At 42.4% G+C, this 19,636-nt stretch overlaps 2 protein-coding genes across 2 annotated transcripts in view; one reads left to right on the forward strand and one right to left on the reverse strand.

Moving 5' to 3' along the window:
• Positions 1 to 4,775: 4,775 nt before the first annotated feature.
• On the reverse strand, positions 4,776 to 6,757 carry FANCF (FA complementation group F). Its single transcript, XM_075927751.1, has one exon. It carries the CDS (start codon positions 6,755 to 6,757, stop codon positions 5,714 to 5,716), a length of 1,044 nt encoding a protein of 347 aa, XP_075783866.1. The 3' UTR covers positions 4,776 to 5,713.
• GAS2 (growth arrest specific 2) overlaps positions 6,703 to 19,636 on the forward strand; it is a 167,217-nt gene continuing 154,283 nt past the window's right edge. Inside the window, exon 1 of the mRNA XM_006111497.3 lies at positions 6,703 to 6,856. The gene's annotated coding sequence lies outside the window, so the exon portion shown is untranslated. The remainder of the gene's footprint in view (positions 6,857 to 19,636) is intronic.

Raw genomic sequence — 19,636 nt, forward strand, 5'->3', positions numbered from 1 at the left:
CTACATTTACTGGCTCCCACCTGCCCCCTCTCAGCCTTCAAGCTGCTACATCTCTATCAGAGGCAGCAGTGAAGGGGTGGGGAGTACTCACTCGCACTCTCCCCCACCGTGCTGCCTTTGATACAGAGGCAGCAAGAGTAGGGGAATACCTGCAGATGACAGGATTAACTGATAAATCCAGGCTTATCAGTTAATGCGGTAGCTTTCTATACATTGACATGACTAGTTAAAACATACATTTTAAACAAGATAACAGCTTATTTAAATATGTAATTGTACCAAATCTTCTTGGTGACTGATCAAATATTTTAACAACTGCAATTGGTTAATAACAGAGTAAATGCACCCTGATAGGTTAATAATTAAATCAGTTTTAACATAATGTGCTGTAAACAAGTGTAAGAGACACACTAAAGAACCACTTGGGGCTCATGAGCCTCTGTCTGAGAGTCACCGATCTAGGGCTGTGTCTAGACTGGCCAGTTTTTCCAGAAAATCAGCCGCTTTTCCTGAAAAACTTGCCAGCTGTCTACACTGGCCACTTGAATTTCCGCAAAAGTACTGACTTCCTACTGTAAGAAATCAGTGCTTCTTGCGGAAATACTATGCTGCTACTATGTTCAGGCAAAAGTCCTTTTGCGCAAAACTTTTACGCAAAAGGGTCAGTGTAGACAGCTCAGATTTGTTTTCCGCAAAAAAGCCCCGATCGCAAAAATGGCGATAGGGCTTTTTTGCGGAAAAGCGTGTCTAGATTGCCATGGACACTTTTCCGCAAAAAGTGCTTTTGTGGAAAAGCGTCCGTGCCAATCTAGACGTGCTTTTCCGAAAATGCTTTTAACCGAAAACTTTTCCATTAAAAGCATTTCCGGAAAATCATGCCAGTCTAGACGTAGCCTAGATGTTTTACTATAGGTAGGAATGAATTATCCCCATCCAGAGTATGATTTGAAATGCTAAGATAATTCAGTAACACTATGGAAAAGGTAGTAGCTTTAGTATTCTCACCAAAAGATGAACTACAGAGTGGACATTTGGATGCCATGTTTCTTTTCTCCTGTGCAACAGCAAGAAGCAGGTACCAACAAGGTATGAAATTACAGGATAAAATTTGATACCAGATTGAAAAGAAATAGGAGCCTGATTTTATTTTATACTAAGGGGGTGCACTCCCTTCTCATTATCCTCGCCACACCTCCCCCCCCCTCGGAGGTAGAATCATAGAATTCCAGAACTGGAAGGAACCTCGAGAGAACCTCAAATCCAGTCCCCTGCCCTCACGACAGGACCAAGCACTCTAGATCATCCCTAATAGATGTCTATCCAACCTGCTCTTAAATCTTATCTCCAATGATGGAGACCCCACAACCTCCGTCGGCAATTTATTCCAGTGTTTAGCCACCTTAACAGTTAGAACATTTTTCCTAATATCCAACCAAAACCTCCCTTGCTGCTGTATAAGCTCATTGCCTCTTGTCCTATCTTCAGAGGCCAAGAAGAACAATTTTTCTCCCTATTCCTTGTAACATCCTTTTAGGCACATGAAAACTGCTATCATGTCCCCTCAGTCTTTTCTTTTCTAAACTAAACAATCTCAGTTCTTTCAATCTTCCCTCATAGGTCACGTTTTCTAGACTTTTAATCATTTTTGTTGCTCTTCTCTGGACCATCTCCAATTTCTCCACATCTTTCTTGAAATGTGACCAAATCTAGACATAATACTCCAACTGAGGTCTCCTCAGTGCAGAATACAGTGGAAGAATAACCTCTCGTGTCTTGCTCACAACACTCCTGTTAATGCATCCCAGAATCAGGTTTGCCTTTTTTGCAGTGTCACACTGTTGACATATATTTAGCTTGTGGTTCACTATGACTCCTAGATCCTTTTCTCCAGTACTCTTTCCTAGACAGTCACTTCCCATTCTGTGTGTGTGAAACTGATTATTCCTTCCCAAGTGGAGTACTGTGCATTTGTCCTTACTAAACTTCATCCTGTTTACTTCTGCCCATTTCTCTAGTTTATCCAGATCATTTTGAATTATGACCCTATCTTCCAAATCACTTGCAACAACCCTTCCCAGCTTGGTATCATCTGCAAACTTAATAATCATACTTTCTATGCCATCATCTAAATCATTGATGAAGATATTGAACAGAACTAGTCCCAAAACGGACCTCTGCAGAACCCCAATTGTTATGCCCTTCCAGCTAATAACTACTCTCTGAGAATGGTTATTCAGCCAGTTATGCACCCACCTAGGTTGTATTTCCCTAGTTTATTGATAAGGTCATGCAAGACCGTATCAAATGTCTTACTGAAGTCTAGGTATACTATGTCCTCCGCTTCTCCCTTATCCTGTCAAAGGCAGCTATCAGATTGGTTTGATAGGATTTGTTCTTTACAAATCCATGCTGGCTGTTACCTATCACCTTATTTTCTGCCAGATGCTTGCAGATGAATTACTGAATTATTTGCTTCATTATCTTTCCTGGCACTAACTGGTCTATAGTTAAACTAACTGGTGTATAGTTTCCTGAGTTGTTCTTATTTCCCTTTTTATAATTTGCCCTTTTCCAGTCTTCTGAGATCTCACCTGACTTGGATGATTTTTCAAAGATTATAGCTAAAGGCTCAGATATGTCTTCTATCAGCTCCTTGAGTATTCTAAGATGCATTTCATCAGGCCCTAGTGACTCGAAGACATCTAACGTTTCTAAATGTTTTACTTTTCTTTTTAAACTTCTAAACCTACCCCATTTCCACTAGCATTCACTATGTTAGGCATCCCTTCACCATCAATCTTCTTAGTGAAAACTGAAACAAAGGAGTCATTAAGCACCTCTGCCATTTCCAAGTTTCCTGGTATTGTTTTACCCTCTTCATAGAGCAATGGATCTACCCTGTCCTTGGTCTTCCTCTTGCTTCTAATATATTTTAGAGTATCTTCTAATTACCTTTATGCCTCTAGGTAGTTTGAGCTCATTTGGTGTCTTTGCCTTTCTAATCTTGCCCCTGCATACTTGTGTTGTTTGCTTATATTCATCCTTTGTAATTTGACCTAGTTTCCACTTTTTATGACTCCTTTTTGTTGGTTAAGCCAAGGTGGTCTCTTGCCATACTTTCCTTCCTATGCAGTGGAATACTTTGCTTTTTGGCCCTTAATAATGTCCCTTTGAAAAATTGCCAACTGTCGTCACTTGTTTTTCCTTAGTCTTGCTTCCCATGGGACCTTACATACCAGCTCTCTGAGTTTACTAAAATCTGCCTTCCTGAAATCCATTGTCTCTATTTTGCTGTTCTCCCTTCTATCATTCCTTAGAATCATGAACTCTGTTTCATGATCACTTTCACCCACACTGCCTTCCACTTTCAATTTCTCAACCAGTTCCTCGCTGTTTGTTAAAATCAAATCTAAAACAGCTCCCCCCCCCTTAGCTCTCTCAACCTTCTGAAATAAAAAATTGTCTCCAATGTAGTCTACAAACTTATCGAATAATGTGTGGTCTGCTGCATTCGATTCCAAACATGTCTGGATAGTTGAAGTCTCCCATCACCACCAAATCCTGCACTTTGGATGATTTTGTTAGTTGTTTAAAAAAAGCCTCAGGCAGCTCTTCTGCTTGAGTAGATGGTCTGTAGTATACCCCTATCATGACATCACCCTTGTTTTTTACCCCCTTTTAATCTGACCCAGACACTTTCGACAAGTCTGTCTCCTATGTCCACCTCAGTCCAAGTGCATACATTTTTAATATATAAGGCAACACCATATACAAGGCAACACCGCCTCCCTTTTTTCCCTGCCTATCCTTCCTGAGCAAGCCGTACCCTTCTATACCAATGTTCCAGTCGTGTGTGTTATCCCACCAAGTCTCTGCAATACCAACTGTATCATAGTTGTATTTATGTATTAGCATTTCAGGTTCTTCCTACTTATTTCCCATACTCCTTGCATTTGTATAGAGGCATCTAAGATTCTGATCTGATAAGTCAGTTTGCTCATATTTGATAATTTAACAAAGGAACAAGATTTCCACAGCAATAGAATATCTGGAATGTTTTATGGCACAGCAAAAGAATGCTAGGGGCCCTGTAATTTGCCAAAAGTATCGATAGCATTTTATTTGAATCCTTTAGTGTCTTTGTGCTTTGAAAGTTGTGTGTTCTGCAAAATATCAACAAGGCAACAACAGAAATGGACTTATTCAACTTTGATTTAAAAAAAAAAATCTGTAAGAAATTCCTTAAGTGCAGGAGCTTGAATGCTCTGGCAGCAGAAGTTCCTTGCTTTAACAAGCCACTCTCCGGTTGAACTTATAAAACTCAGCATTACAAGATGACTCAATTGTCACTGAGAGAGATAATATTGTACAGAGCAGAAGTTCCATTTACCCTATAATAAGGAAGGGCCTTTCAATTAAGGATTTTAGTCTATTTTCAAAGGTTTATCATTTGCCTATACAAACGTGCTTGCAGATTACACTAGACTGGGTAGTTTAGAGGAAGTTTAAGAATTCTGACATTCCATTTATATAGTGTTTTTAACCTAAAGCATTTTTAAATACCTTAATAAAGGTGTCATTTTACTGATGCAGTTTTATAACAGTTGCTCACAGTGGGTCAGATGATGATTCCCTTTTTATGTTCCATGGATGAGCAGCAATTGCTCACGTAAGTAATAACATCACCTAAGTAGTCCCAGCAGTAGAAGGGTCATCATTTGGTCCTGTATCATCACCATACAGCATTTCAGTTGCTTTGAAAACAAACAAACCACCAGAGTTGATATAATTTTATGTGTAGGTAGTTAGCATTATGGCTCATAAGTTTATTGAGGCTGTAGGTCAAATGCATTCCATGTTCATTTGTAACATCCCACTCTTGCTTTGTGCAATAAAGTGTTTTATTAAAAAAAAAAGTGGGTAGTGAGCTTCAGCCTTTCACAAACTGCAGGAGCCAGTTAGGGTAATAACTATTCTGTGTTCAAATAGCCCACTATTTGAAGAAGTGGGCTGAGCCCACGAAAGCTCATGATACCATCTACATGTTTTGTTAGTGTTTAAAATGCTACCATACTATTTGTTGTTTTTAAGCTTATCCTGTACAGACTAACTCAGTTACTCCTCTAAAGCTTTTGAGCTATTTTATAACTCAGTCAATTTCACCATCTAACCTTAGTTTAGCAAATCCCCACCAGTAATTAGTTCCCCCCCACACAGAGACTAACAAAAGTCAGTTTAATAATGACAAAGAAGGGATGAAAGCATTCCTGCTAGAGATCTACAGAATTAAGGGCATTACCACACCAAATGGCCCAACCATATGTACTGGGAAATATCAGAGCTGGCAACAAAATAATAGGATAGGGAGAGGGAGGGGGAAGAAGTGAAAATGTAAAGAAGAGAACAAGTTGACTAGTAAAGAAAAAGTTAACTCATAACTGCATGGAGCCACAGCATAGGTGTACATCAGCATGTCCAAGAATAGAACCTAGTCCTACAGACACTTTTTGTTGAGCATACTCAAGTATTATGGCATGCAATCTAATCACAAAATTGTCTTTTCACTCCAAAAGAAGATATAATCCACTTGGCCTTTGATGTTACCTACAGAGAAAAGAAAGTTACTCTGTTTATTGGATTTCAGACCTTTTAATTTCCTATGAAACCTATTTAATATATCTATCTTCTCTTCCTCCTCCTCCCAGCTAAGGCTCTAGTCCAGTCCTTTCTTTAGCGAGGTGTCTGCCTGCATCTCCAGCAATAGGTCACTCCAGACACTCAGGCCACAGACTTCAAAATCACCATCCAGAGTCTTCAGTTTTTTCAGAGCAGACAGGGCTGCCTCTCGGAGCGGAGTCGGTCCCCTCACAAAACAGCTGAAGCGCTCGCGAAGCTCTTCCCAAGACAGCTGGTCCTCACTAGGGCAGCAGCTGTTGGCCCACTGGCCGCACAGCGGATTGTAGCTCAGGCGACTACCCCAGTCGGTAAGGAGCTGCAAATAAGGGGAGCCCAACTGGGGGTATCGGGCAGTAAGCGCAGCCAGGATGGAGCCCGGAAGGAGGCGACAGAAGGCGGAGAGCCGGCCCGAGTTCCCGAGCAGCCAGAAGAGCACTGCCGCAGCCAGCCCGGCTGGCTCTCTGCAACTGGCCTCCTCGCCAGGGTTGGCCCCGGCCTGCTCAAGCAGCAGCGCTGCCAACACCTGGTAGACCCTGGGCCCGGGCAGCTGCTCCAGGACTCTTCCCAGAGCTTGCTCCTCCTCCTCCTCCTCCTCCTCTAGCCGGGATAGCAGCAGCTGGGCCTCTGCCCGCAGCTGCGGCCCCAGCTCCTCAGGGCGCGCCAGGACGGAGCTGGGCGTCGGCAGCAGGTGGACGGCGGCCTTGCGGCGGGCCAGGAGGCCGAGGCTGCAGGGTCCCGCAGTGGCCTGGTCTCCGGGCGGCAGCAGGAAGCTCCGCAGGAGGCGGTGGCAGGCGGCGGGCGGCAGCGACCGGTTGCCCAGCAGCGACAGGCCCAGCAGCTCCGGGCAGCGCCCCAGGTGCGGGAAGCCGAGCGGCGGCCCCTGCTGCCCCCGGCGGAGCCGCTGCCCCAAGGCGGCCCGGAGCCGGGGCTGGGCGCGGAAGCGGCCGTGAAGGTGCTGGAAGTAGCGGCCCCACTGCAGGGCTCTGTCCAGAGCTGGCGGGTCCCAGTCCCGGACCTGCCCCGAGCGGGACACGGCCAGGAGCCCGGGCAGCTGCTCCACCTGCCACAGCAGCGTCTCCATGGTGACGGCTCGCCTAGGCGCCGCGCGTTTCCCGCCACACGTTCGAGCTGCGGCTCTGCCTTTCGCCCGCGAAGTCGCCCAATCGGGACCCGGATGAAGGTGAGCTCTGCAACCTCATTGGCTGATGGTGATGTCAGTCTCCTGCCATTTGACTTCCGTTTCCCTCGATCGTTGGGGGTTAGGTTGCGTGTTGTTGGATTGGCGTCCAAGTTAGGTAGAGCGGGGCAGGCAGATGTGACTGTTTTGGTCGGTGCTGTCTCGGTGCAATGCTGGCGGGTAGCCCTCTCCTAGCTAGGCAGCCCGCGATACAAATACACCCTCCTCAGGGATCAGCCCCTGCTATTAAATGTTCTGTAGTTAGAAAGCAGCTGCCTTTAAGCGCGATTGCTACCAATGCAATAATACTGCAGTAAATGTGAACACAAGTGGACGTACCATGGTGCACATTGGTGTATAAAATAAATCCCACAGTTATGCCAGGGTTCTAACACTAACTTTCACGTGTATACATTGTATCCACACTTCACCCTATCAGCATTTGCACCCACAACCTTCACTTCCACAGCAACACAATCATTTCAGCTCCCCAGTGGTTATGAGGATTTGGGGGGGGGGGGCCTTTTGCTGTAATCTTGTGATTAAGTGTGGCTCAGGTTCATTTAAAAAAGTCTCTAGGTCTTATGCTGAAAATACAACGATCTCTAAAAATTCAAACGAAAAATAATAATCCCGAAATTGTTGTTAAATCATGAAGTTTAACGCAATCATGATTTCGAGCAGGCTGATTCATGACTGAGAGTTAGCAATGTTAATCAGAGGCCTCGTCACTTTACCTATATCAAATAGAGGAATGGCACACACATACCCACCATGTCTCTCCTGGGTTAGGCTGGACCATATTAGTGGGTTACACAGCTATCTGTGATACGGAAGTGAAATACCAGGCAACAGGTTGGTTTCTATTCCTGGTTCTGGGAGCAGATTGTGTTCTAGTGCAGCATTTTTCAAACGTGTAAATGGCAAACTGCAGCCAATAGGAGCTGTGAGACTTTGTGCCTACAGACACATTAAGTAAACAAATCAGCACGGGCCCAACAGCAGCTTACCTTGGTGCCATGTGATCCAAGTTTGAAAAATGCTGGTGTAATGGATACGCTCAGCATATCCAAATGTAGCAATTCTCATATCTCTGTCATCGTGGGGATGGAACTCTTCCCCTGTTTATAAAAAAGCATGATCTTTGGCCTTAAGAAACAGATTTATTTGCCTCATAGGGGGAAATATCTTAGCTTCAAAAGCCCCTGTAACTTTAAAAGCAACTTTAAAAAAAGTTGTTTTCAGATGTAGTAGTATATAAGCAATTGTCATCTTCATTCTCTGTATACTGTATACTAGTCAGTGGATGACCCAGAGTCACTCTCTTAGTATAGGTTATAGTACCACAATTTGGCATGTTCCTTTTGAAAGACTGGCCAAGATTTGACTGGAAATTCATCACATACTCACGAAGTCACCTACAATGGGGAGTCAAAATTGTGACAGGGCAGACAATACCGTGAACTATTACAAACCACCACACATCCACATGGCATAGGCTTACTTCTACATCTCCCACTGTTAATTGCATCATTTGTCTCGGTGTGCCATAAATTCAGAGTATTAAGAGCAATTCTTCTTTAGCTCAAGTGGCAGGGGCCTATGTTTCTCAATTGGAATAATCAATTTTAGCTTCACTGCTACTGTGGAGCACCAAATGATGGCATAGCACACTAGTGTACAACTTCTCAGCTTCAGGGCCACATGCATCATATCAGGAGAATTAATGCTCTGGAACAAATTTTCTGCCTTGTTCTCTCTTTGTACCACTCAAGTGATATAAAGGGAGTACAAACCACCTGGAAGTTCCCAGCAGGCTTGTAGATAGTATAGCAAGCTCCAAAGGTCCTGGAAGCCTAAAGGGGTGTGTTAGCAGAAAGGGGAAGCAGCTGGAGTGTACTGCATTTTAATTGTCCCTAGACAGCATTTGGTCCTAAGAGATTGTTGGAAGCAGCGCAAGCACCTCTGACATGGACTGAAGCAGAGAACTGGGGAACCATGAATATTTGTAGTCAGCCTCTCCTGTTTTCTCCCCTCTTGTGTTATCTTAAATGGCTCTGTACAGAAGAGGAGCCATCCTTGCCTGAGTACTAGCTCTCAAAAGCAGTGAAGCACCTATCCTAGTCTCACTTTGAACTCTCCTACTAGACGAACCCTAAGGAGCCACTAAACTGAACTCAGAAATAAAATCTTTTTCCTATTTTGACACTATAGAATTGTTCTCCCACTCTTTCACACTGCAACACCTTCTAGACCAGAACTATCTCCTTGGAAGTCAAGCTTTGTACCCACTATTCCTTCTCCCAGTGGTTCCGCATCACCTTCTCCAGTGGGGAATACACATATGCTCACCTTCCCATCCAGGGTGCCATTCAAGGACCCTGTCATAAGTAGCTAAGATTTGCACCTTCATATACCACATTACCTCCCTAGATTCCTTCCTATCTTAGTCTTCCTTCAGCCCCTTTCTTACAGCTTTCCCAAACTTCTTTTTTTCTATTCTCTGGGGCTACGCCTACACTGGCAGCTTCTTGCGCAAGAACTCTTTTGCGGAAGAGTTCTTGTGCAAAAACTCTTCCAGAAGAGAGCGTCTACACTGGCATGTGCTTTTGCGCAAAAACATCCATGCCAGTGTAAACGCTCTCTTGAGCAAGAAAGCTCTGATGGCCATTTTAACCATAGGGCTTTCTTGTGCAAGAAATTCATGTTGCCTGTCTACACTGGCCTCTTCTGGAAGAGCTCTTGCACAAGAGGGCTTATTCCTGAGTGGAAGTGTCAGAGTTCTCATGCAAGAAGCCCTGATTTTATAGATTAGAACGCCAGTTTACTTGCACAAGAACACGCGGCCAGTATAGATAGGCAGCAAGTTTTTGTGCAAGAGCGGCCGCTTTTGCGCGAGATCGCACCAGTGTAGACACAGCCTAGGATTCAAAGAAGGATTATGACCTATAGATCTTTTTATATGTGGGATTCTGTCCTTTATGTTCTACTTAGCTCATCCCCCAGCTGGGCTTCATCTTCTGGTGGGCCTAGATCATCCTTCACGTGCAACCAACCAGTTACACTTATTGCTCCCTCTCTCACATGCACACACTCACACACACTCTCTAATTAACTGTATAATTATGTGTGTGATTCACACCCACAAAAATTGTAAAATTGTTATTAATATTAATAATTTATTCCAAAAGATTAAAAACCATGTTACCAGCTACAAATGCAAAACAACAGTTTAAGATAAAAAGTGGGAATACTGGGAATACTGTTTTCAGTTGAAACTACAAGAATTGTAGGTAGTCAGAAAACAGTTATGTGAACGGAAATGTGATCAGGATGCCAGTAATTAACAGAGTCCCTCTTCCAATAGGTGTTATGGTCTCTAAAGTGAGCAATTTCACTGACTTCTAAGCTCGCATATATTTCAATGAAGGATTTATTTGAAGGTTTGTATGCACCATAGCAGAAGTGAAAAATTTCCTTTCAGGAATTTCTCACAGGAAATCGTTGAGAGTTACAGGCAGACTTATGTCGGATCCGCAGTTACGAACGGGGCTTTTCTCACCCCGGAGGACACGGACTGCGGGACCTCACGGTCCCGCCGCCCGTGTACTCTGGGGCGAGAAAAGCTGCTCCGCGTCTCCCTGGTCTGCAGACCAGGAAGACGCGGAGCAAAGCAGCGGAGGGGCTCGGGCAGCCCAGGCGCGCCTGGGCTGTCCCGCCGCCGGCTTTCTCTCGGGGGAAGCCGGCGGCGGGACAGCCCAGGCGCACTTGGGCTGCCCCGCAGCGCCAGCCCCTCTGCGGCTTTGCAAAGCCTCGGGGGAAGCCGGCGGCGGGACAGCCCAGGTGCCTGGGCTGTCCCACTGCGGGCGTGCTCCAAGGCTTTGCTCCCCGTCTCCCTGAAGACCAGGGAGACGGGGAGCAAAGCCGTGGAGCACGCCCGCAGGGGGACAGCTCAAGCGCGCCTGGGCTGTCCCGCTGCGGGCGTGCTCCAAGGCTTTGCTCCCAGTCTCCCTGCAGACCAGTTTCAGCTGCTCTGCCCCAGGCGTCCCCAAGTCAGCCGCTGCTGAAACTGACCAGCGGCTGACTACAGGAAGCCCGAGGAAGAGTTGCTCTGCCCCAGGCTTCCTGGAATCAGCCGCTGATCCGTTTCAGCAGCAGCTGACTTGGGGACGCCTGGGTTTCTTAAGTTGAATCTGTATGTAAGTCAGAACTGGCGTCCAGATTCAGCCACGGTTGAAACTGATCAGTTTCAGCATCAGATGACGCCAGTTCCGACTTACATACAGATTCAACTTAAGAACAAACCTACAGTCCCTGTCTTGTACGTAACCTGGGGACTGCCTGTACTGCTCTTAGCCTTATTGGATGAAATGTACACCGTTATATAACTAAAATGTGCCTGTACATTTCACTTGAAAGAAATCAAATAATCACATTTGGAGCACCAGGAACCTAGCAAAAACAGATTATGACTGCACTGGACAAAGCCCTAAGAAATCTGGAACATTCCAGCATGTAAAGGAAAATGAATGGGATTTCTAACTGTAGAGTTGATTGAAAATGGAATTTCCAGGCTATGCATAATTCTGGGATTTTAACATTTGATTTTGTCCCAAATTGGGGTGAAAAGTCAAAACACTGGCAATTTTTAATTGAAATGAAACATTTTGACATTATGAAATTAAATGTTTGTTTCAGTTTGTTGATGCATAATGGTGCAGTATGGGAGATGCAGTCTGTTTGGGTTTCACTAATATCAAGTAAACACAAATGAACATCCAGAAGACCCCCAATACAACAAATAGATGTTTAGCCACTCCATATTCTCTTCCTTGATGTTGTAAAATGAACTTGAAATCTGTATTATAAAAGCTAAAACAATTGCACTCTACAAAGTACCTGAGCTTCTCTTGTGGATTTTCAGGTTTCTTAGGCAAAGTCAGATGAGATTACAATACGTATACATTACCAAACATGCTAATTTCATGAAAGGATGCTAACAATCAGGGCAAAAAAAGGGTTATATTCAGCTTGTTAGTTTCCATGTATGAACATTAATTTACAGCAGACTAGTTTGATAACTTTTGTCTTGACATCATGGGAAATGTATGGGATTTGGGGCTCATAACTTGTGTTAGGTTTTCTAATGAAAAAAGGTGGCAGGTGTCCCCATGTTAGCTTTCTTTCCTGCTTTATTGCCTCTGAACCTATAAAAGAACATAAGACAAAGCCTAAAGCAACACAAATTTTTTGCACAGCTGCCATGGTAAACACCTGTAACTTGAACCTCCTCCCAACTTCCAAACTCTTTTTTTTGCATTGTAGCAAGTGCAGCTAACGTGCCCCATGTTCTAACCAAAACTCTTGCATTTTCCCTTATTATGAACCTTGAATCTCAGCATGCAAACCTCCACTTCACACAACTCTCTCCCAAACAGAAGTATTTATCCCAGATGCCAAATTCTCTTCCAGATTTGTAATAAGCTTTTGTTATTTTTTTTTTTTTATGTTGCAGAAGCACCTAGAAGTCTCAACGAAAGATGCCCCCCTTCCCCCTTTTAGGCTTGGCACCATACATACACACAGAATGAAAAGTTAGAATCTTGTCCAAAAAACTTGCAATCCAAGGCCAAAGATCACAAATATAAACAGATGAGAGAGCACAAGTTAGCACTGAGACAAGTTATGATATATGTAATAAGTACTGACCTTAGCCTAAGAGCTACCAAGCCATAAATTTCCTTTTCTACACTCTCCACTGAGTAAACTCCCTTAGGCTATGTCTACACAGCAACATTATTTTGAAATAACTAGCGTTATTTCGAAATAACATAGTCCACGTCTACACAGTCAGCAATTATTTCAACATAACGTTGAAATACTGTCAAGCTGGAGGACTTCTTACTCTGACTCCTCATCTTACTCTGTAACCCTCATTTTATGAGGAATAAGGGAAGTCAGAGGAAGAGTGCGCTATTTCGAAATGAGTGCTGTGTAGACAGCACCAAAACTCGAAATAAACTATGCAAATGACGTATCTCCATTTGCATAGCTTATTTCGAGTTAAACCCTGCTGTGTAGACTTGCCCAAAATGTCCTGTATCCTACTGCTAATATAAAAGGCATCCACGTTTATCATTTCAGTGTTTAGCTCCCCCAGTAGTGTCTTTTGTGGCCTTCCACTATGAGGCTATGTCTAGACTACATACCTCTTTCGAAAGAGGGATGTAAATTAGACATATCGAAATTGCAAATAAAGCCAGGATTTGAATTTCCCATGCTTCATTTGCATAAAGGCGGATGCACGTTCTTTTGAAAATGGATATTTCGAAATGAAACCGCCGTCTAGATGCAGTTCTTTTGAAAGAAAAACCCTTTTTCGAAAGATCATTTTTCTTTCAAAAGAACTGCATCTAGATGGCGGTTTCACTTTCAAAATATCAGTTTTCAAAAGAACGGGTGGCCGCCATTATGCAAATGAAGCGTGGGAAATTCAAATCCCGGCTTCACTTGCAATTTCAATATGTCTAATTTACATCCTTCTTTTGAAAGAGGGGTGTAGTTTAGACATGTAAGTCTAAAGCCTGCTGATCAGCCTGGTCTATTGATGTGATCCAATAATCAAATTTAGTGGAGCAGATGGAGAATTTTCTTTGAAGAAGAGCATAAGCTGCTTCCTGTCAAACTAGCTGTCTTTTCCAGGTATACACTTTTTTCTCTGGGGGACGCTTTAGGCCTTAGAAGGCTCCTTTCTACTGTTGACAACTTCAATAATTGTCAGCATTGTAAATATGGTAATATGTCTTATGTTGGGTAAAATGTACAGGTTCACCACTTTCTTCAGGGAGAATAGGCAGCCAAAAGAAAACCATCCAGATTTTGTATGTTGTAGATGAGCTTGTTCTTTCTTTCTTTCGTTCTTTCGTTCTTTCTTTCGTTCTTTCGTTCTTTCTTTCTTCATAGCATTTGTCAAGCATTCCAAAGAGCTTATCATTTCAATGGCCAGCCTAAAAAATACTTTTCACTGTAATACCCTTATCTGTACTGCCTAGAGTTATAACAAAGTGTCAGATTCTCAGGTGGTGTAAATCACCATAATTTCACTGACTTAGTTGGAGCAACGTCTATTCTTATCTCTTGGGAATATGGTCTTAAATCTTGTTTTTAAAATAGTATCAGATAGTTGAATATATCATCTGTTTGTGATAGTGTGACCCATTAGTAGTGTCTTCAAGTTTCTTTAATAACATATAAGTTGTTTTTTCTGTTTATTTTTGTTTTATTTCATGTGGCTGCTATATATATTTGATCGGATGTATTTTCCCATTTTAAGAGCCTAATTAAGAGAGAGAGAGAGAGAGAGATGTCTGAGACCTTTGCTAAATGCCATGTAAAATAGGCATGATGGAGAGCAGGCAAGACATACATCCAGGCTTTTTACTTTTTAAAATAAAGATCCTCAGTGTATTTTAGAAGTCAGATTTTAAGCAGGAGCAATTGTCTGGGAGAATGTTCAGCAGTGTTAAACAGTATTGGGGGGGGGGGATTCCCCTGAATATTGGCTTTTGATAAATAGGATGTGGAGTTTCCAGGGAGTAGTTGGATGAGATGATATTATTAATTAAAGAACCGAAAGGACAACAAACCAACTAAACCCAGTTTTCAGTGATCCATGGTAGCATGGTTTTACAACTTCTATATTTGTCTTGAATTTGTCTTGAATCTTGAAGAATCATATGAAACCTTCTGAAACTCATGAATTTCATTCTTTTTGTTATGTAGCCAGTAAAATTCCTCAGGCAAGAGTGGCTGAGTTTGCAGCAAAACTGATCAAATGTGCCAGAGATCTATACTCTATTGTTCAATTCAGTTTCCTCTGAATAGTCACACTTACTGTAAAGTGGACACAATTTTTCCACTAAAAATAAGAAAGGAGGTATACTTTATTTACTACTCACATACCTAGAACTACAAAATGGAAAAGGATTGTGCAAAGGATTTACTTTTTCAAACACAAGCTATTTGGGGGAAGACAGTGTCGTATCACCTGTTACTGTTTGGTCAAAAAGTTCCAAAAGCTTCTGGCCACTTGGCAAATGACTAAATCGCCAATATGGCATGATCATCTTTTCTGGTGATTAGTGGAGAGTTATTTATGGACCTCTGACATGTCTCAGCCAATTAGATTTTGGCTATCAAGTGATAAAAACATGCCTGTCTCAGATATCAGAAACTAAGGCTGTGTCTACATTGCCACCCCTTTCCGGAAAAGGGATGCTAATGAGACCAGTCGGAATTGTAAATGCTGCGGGGGATTTAAATATCCCACGCGGCATTTGCATGAACATGGCTGCCGCTTTTTTCCAGCTTGGGGTTTTGCTGGAGAAAAGCGCCAGTCTAGACGGGATCTTGCGGAAAATAAACCCTTTTCCAGAAGATCCCTTATTCCTACTTGAAAGTAGGAATAAGGGATCTTGCGGAAAAGGGCTTATTTTCCGCAAGATCTTGAAAGTAGGAAAATAAACCCTTTTCTGGAAAGTAGGAAAATAAACCCTTTTCCGGAAGATCCCTTATTCCACCTCTTGAAAGTAGGAATAAGGGATCTTCAGGAAAAGGGCTTATTTTCCGCAAGATCCCATCTAGACTGGCGCTTTTCTCCAGCAAAACCCCGAGCCGGAAAAAAGCGGCAGCCATGTTCATGCAAATGCCGTGGGGGATATTTAAATCCCCCGTGGCATTTGCAATTCCGAAGTGTCTCATTAGCATCCCTTTTACGGAAAAGGGTGCCAATGTAGACACAGCCTAACTGTTTACTGTCATATTAGAGATAGACTAAACCAAAAGTCAGATTGGATGGAACATCTTTGATATTTAGAGACATTTAATTCTGTGATCTAACTTCCTGGTCAGTCTCCTCTCTGAATAGTGGACCTGATCAGAATAAAACTCTGATCTTCTGAGAAGTTTAGATCAGTATCTAAGTTTTGTTGCTTGGGCTCAACTGTAGTTCTGATGTTATCAGTCATCCTTATAATATGACAGTTGTGACATAAAGCTCAATTCAGCCATGCTAGAGAAGCAGTCAGTGCATCTGAGAGGCTTTGGATAAAGGTAGCTTTACACCACCTCTTGTGTTCTCCTGAGCCTGGGGCTAATCAGTTTAGCTGCTACTGCACCTTACAGATCCCTTGGGGTATGGCTACACAGCAGGGCTAAAGTCGAAATAAGCTACGCAACTTGAGCTACGTCAATGGCTCGACTTTTGGAGCTGTCCACACAGCAGGAAGTCCAAGAGAGTACTCTTCCTCCGACTTCTCATACTCCTCATAAAATTAGCGTTACAGGAGTCGGAGTAAGAAGTCCTCCTGCTCGACATTATTTTAACATTACGTTGAAATAATGGCTTGCTTTGTAGACACGGACTATGTTATTTCAGAATAACGTCAGTTATTCCAAAATAACACTTCTGTGTAACAACCCCTGAAGAACAGTTATACCAGACAGAGATGGCTGAAGTATAGCATGACCATGCATACCTCTGGCAGGTCTCCTATTCAAGGTGATAATTTCTTCATGTCAGGAAAGCTCTCTTCTGTTCATTTATGGTAGCATTGCAATGGGGTCTGGCTGGCATATAGCTTGCATGAGAAAACTCCAGATAACTATTACAGAATTTTAGGCCACATTTATTCTGGGTGTCTAAATTGAGACACATTGAGATCCTGGTTTTCAGAGAATGAATAAGCAGCACTCTCTAAAATCAAGTGTCTTGATAAGGTATTTCAAGTTGGATACCCCAAAAATGGGCCATGTAAAATCACTAATCACTCTTGAAAATCTTGATTTTAAATAGTAGGTTTATAGTATGTAATTGTGGTAGAGTGGGCGAGGACTGAGTTAACTTGAGTATCTCACAGCTTTACTTTTGAATAATAAATTGTTAAAATAAAATTGTATGTTTTAGAAAAAAAAACTTTAAAAGTTTTCTCCAACTGGTAGTTTTCATGTGTTTCAGTGACAAAATTTTATCCTCCACAAGGGTACAGGAAAGTTTTAAAAACACATTGTTCATGTTGGAGCCCATTATGTTTTAATGTGTATACAATTCAATGCAGGATAACTGAATAAATCTATTTCTATATCTGTCTGGATTCTAATAATACAGGCCACTCAAGTTTCAATCACATGGTTACCCTGATATCTCAGAACTACTCATTGTCTGGATAGATGATATCTCAGTTACCTATCTAATATATGTACATGTATACATGAATATATACACACATGGATAAAGATTTCTTTTGTGCAATAAGTTTTCTCAGTGTCTGTTGTTTCCATTTTCATGTCTCCAAAGTTTTTATGTGAATTCTTCCAGCACGTTTCTCATTATTCTCTCAACCTTTCCTCTGCTGGATGGCGGGGTTTCCAGACATATAACCTGAAATGTCCTGGGAGAATTTACATAAAAACAATAAAGCCAAGGAAATGGAAACCACAGGATATATACATTTTTTTCAATCTTTGCTAAGAAGATCATTAGTTCATATTTACAAAGGAATTCAATTTTCCATCCTTTCCTTGTGAAGCAAATGTGGGAGAAAAGGGATGGCAGAAATCATTAAGGCTGGCATTTACCTCATTACTTAAGTGAGTATTCTGATGGTAAGGGTTGTATGCTAATCTCATTAATGATTAAAGTGTTTCACATGCATTATTCACATCATATTAAAAAGAATGTACTGTGAAAAAGTAATATAAATGGTTGGATCAAGCATTAATGCATAGCTTGGAAGGTGGAGTTGGTTTGTTTCCCCCCCTCCACCAACACCACATTTAAGGAAAGTTTAAGGTGGTTTTGTTTTGTTTTATTTGCCAAAATTGAGTGGAATGGCGATTTTCTAATGTCTAAATTTAGCACCTTCTGAAGTAAAATTGATTAAAAACTGGTACATTTGTGCAGGGGGTAAGTAATGTCACAGAGAGACTTTAGGTTTCCACTTTGAGCACAGATTGGCAATAAGCAAATAACTTCGATAGACTTTGTCTGATACTCAGGGGACAGATTTCACATCACGGAAACCACCACCATAATTGCACATCCCAGACTGTGGACATTTTGTTCTCTTTTTGCATATATTACTTGGTTTGATGTTTGTTGATAAAGATTCTCTCTGGCTGAAAGAACTGACTGTTTCTGGGGGTGTTTTGTTTCTTGTCAAGGCTACAGGCCCTTTCCCTTTAGAGTTTTTACATAGTTTTGGTGGGGGGACGATTTTTTTGGATAGATTCAGGCCCTATTACAAAACTCTAATGCTCAAATTACAAATTGCAATTTTTCCTGCTGATATGCAAAATGGGTGTCTTCTTTCTCCCCCTGCTTGTTTCATTGGCAATTGAGACACTTCTCAGATAATTTGAATTAACCTACTAAGGTAGGGGTGGGCAATAAGTGGCCCGGAGGGCAGACACGATTTGCCGGATTAGCCCCAACAAGCTGCCAGATGCTTTATTTACCTGTGTGTCAGCAGGTATGGCTGCTTGCAGCTCTTGTTGGTCATAGTTTGCTGTTCCCTGCCACTGGGAGCTGGGCCACTGCTTCCCATTGGCCGGGAGTAGCAAACTGTGGCCAATGGGAGCTGCAAGTGCTCAAATTTGCAGACACATAGGTAAAGAAAATATCTGGCAAGCTGCCAGGAGCTAAATCTGATGAACTGCATCTGGCCTGTGAGCCGCTTATTGCGCACCCCTGTATTAAGGTTATGTTTACACTGAAGTTGGGAACAAGCCTCCCAGACTGGCCAGACAGACTTACTAGCAGAACTTGAGCTAGCATGCTAAAAACAGTATAGATACTGCAGCTTCATCTGCAGCTTTGGCTTTCAAGCCAAAACAGTCAGGTGCACAGGAGAGCATTACATTCTGAGTGCCAATGTTCACACGGCTGTTGTTAGAATGCTAGCTCAAGCCCCACTGGTTTGAGTTTGCCTACCTGGGCTGGAGGCTTGCTCCCTTTTGCAATGAAGACACACCCTGAGAAAATATCCATTAGGGTGTCTGTCCTAAAGTAATACATGCAGATGATATGCTTTTGTTTGAGTTTAATCAGTAAACTGCATGTGCTCCATAGTCTGTATCCTACTCCTGTTTGATGATTTCTTGGGCTACAAAATTAACTGCCATAATCCAGAACTGTTGCCCCTTTCACCTGCCCCCTATTATGCATTTGAATTTGACCCAAAAGAGTTCAAATATGTATTTGCTGAGAACTCTTTGAGTATACCCAGCCTATTTTATCTGAGCTGTATGCAAATCACTCCCAGCATTCTTAAAGGCCTAATTAATTATTCTGAGCTCCTGATTTGCTAACGGAAGAATAAGCCTTCCTAAAGTTGAAGTCCTGCCCAGACTTTTTTTTTTTTCAAAGCTGTGTTTCTCGTGAACTACACAAGATGAGCCTGATTTTCCTCTTGCTAGCTCCATTTTTACTCTGGCATAAATCCATTGGCTTCAGTTACCGGTAAATGGCTCCTGATTTACAGCAGCATAGTTAAAGGAGGCCTAGGCCATTCTCAAAATTTATCTGGAGAATTTCTACATTTTAGATGCTCAAATGCACTTATTCTCCTTTGAGCTTCCTTAAAATTCTCACACAGTACCTAAGAGCACTTGTCTTCTGGAGGTCACTTATCTTGATGTCTTGCACTCCTCTCCTAGGCTAAGTCTACACTGCAGATTTTTTGCACAAAAATGGCTGTTTTTGCGCAAAAACTCACGAAGTGTCCA

The sequence above is a fragment of the Pelodiscus sinensis genome, chromosome 4, assembly GCF_049634645.1.
Source record: "Pelodiscus sinensis isolate JC-2024 chromosome 4, ASM4963464v1, whole genome shotgun sequence".
Taxonomy (NCBI): Eukaryota; Metazoa; Chordata; order Testudines; family Trionychidae; genus Pelodiscus; species Pelodiscus sinensis.

Bases quoted from the DNA above. Each gene is read 5' to 3' on its own strand.
- FANCF (XM_075927751.1), bottom strand. From the start codon at position 6,757: ATGGAGACGCTGCTGTGGCAGGTGGAGCAGCTGCCCGGGCTCCTGGCC.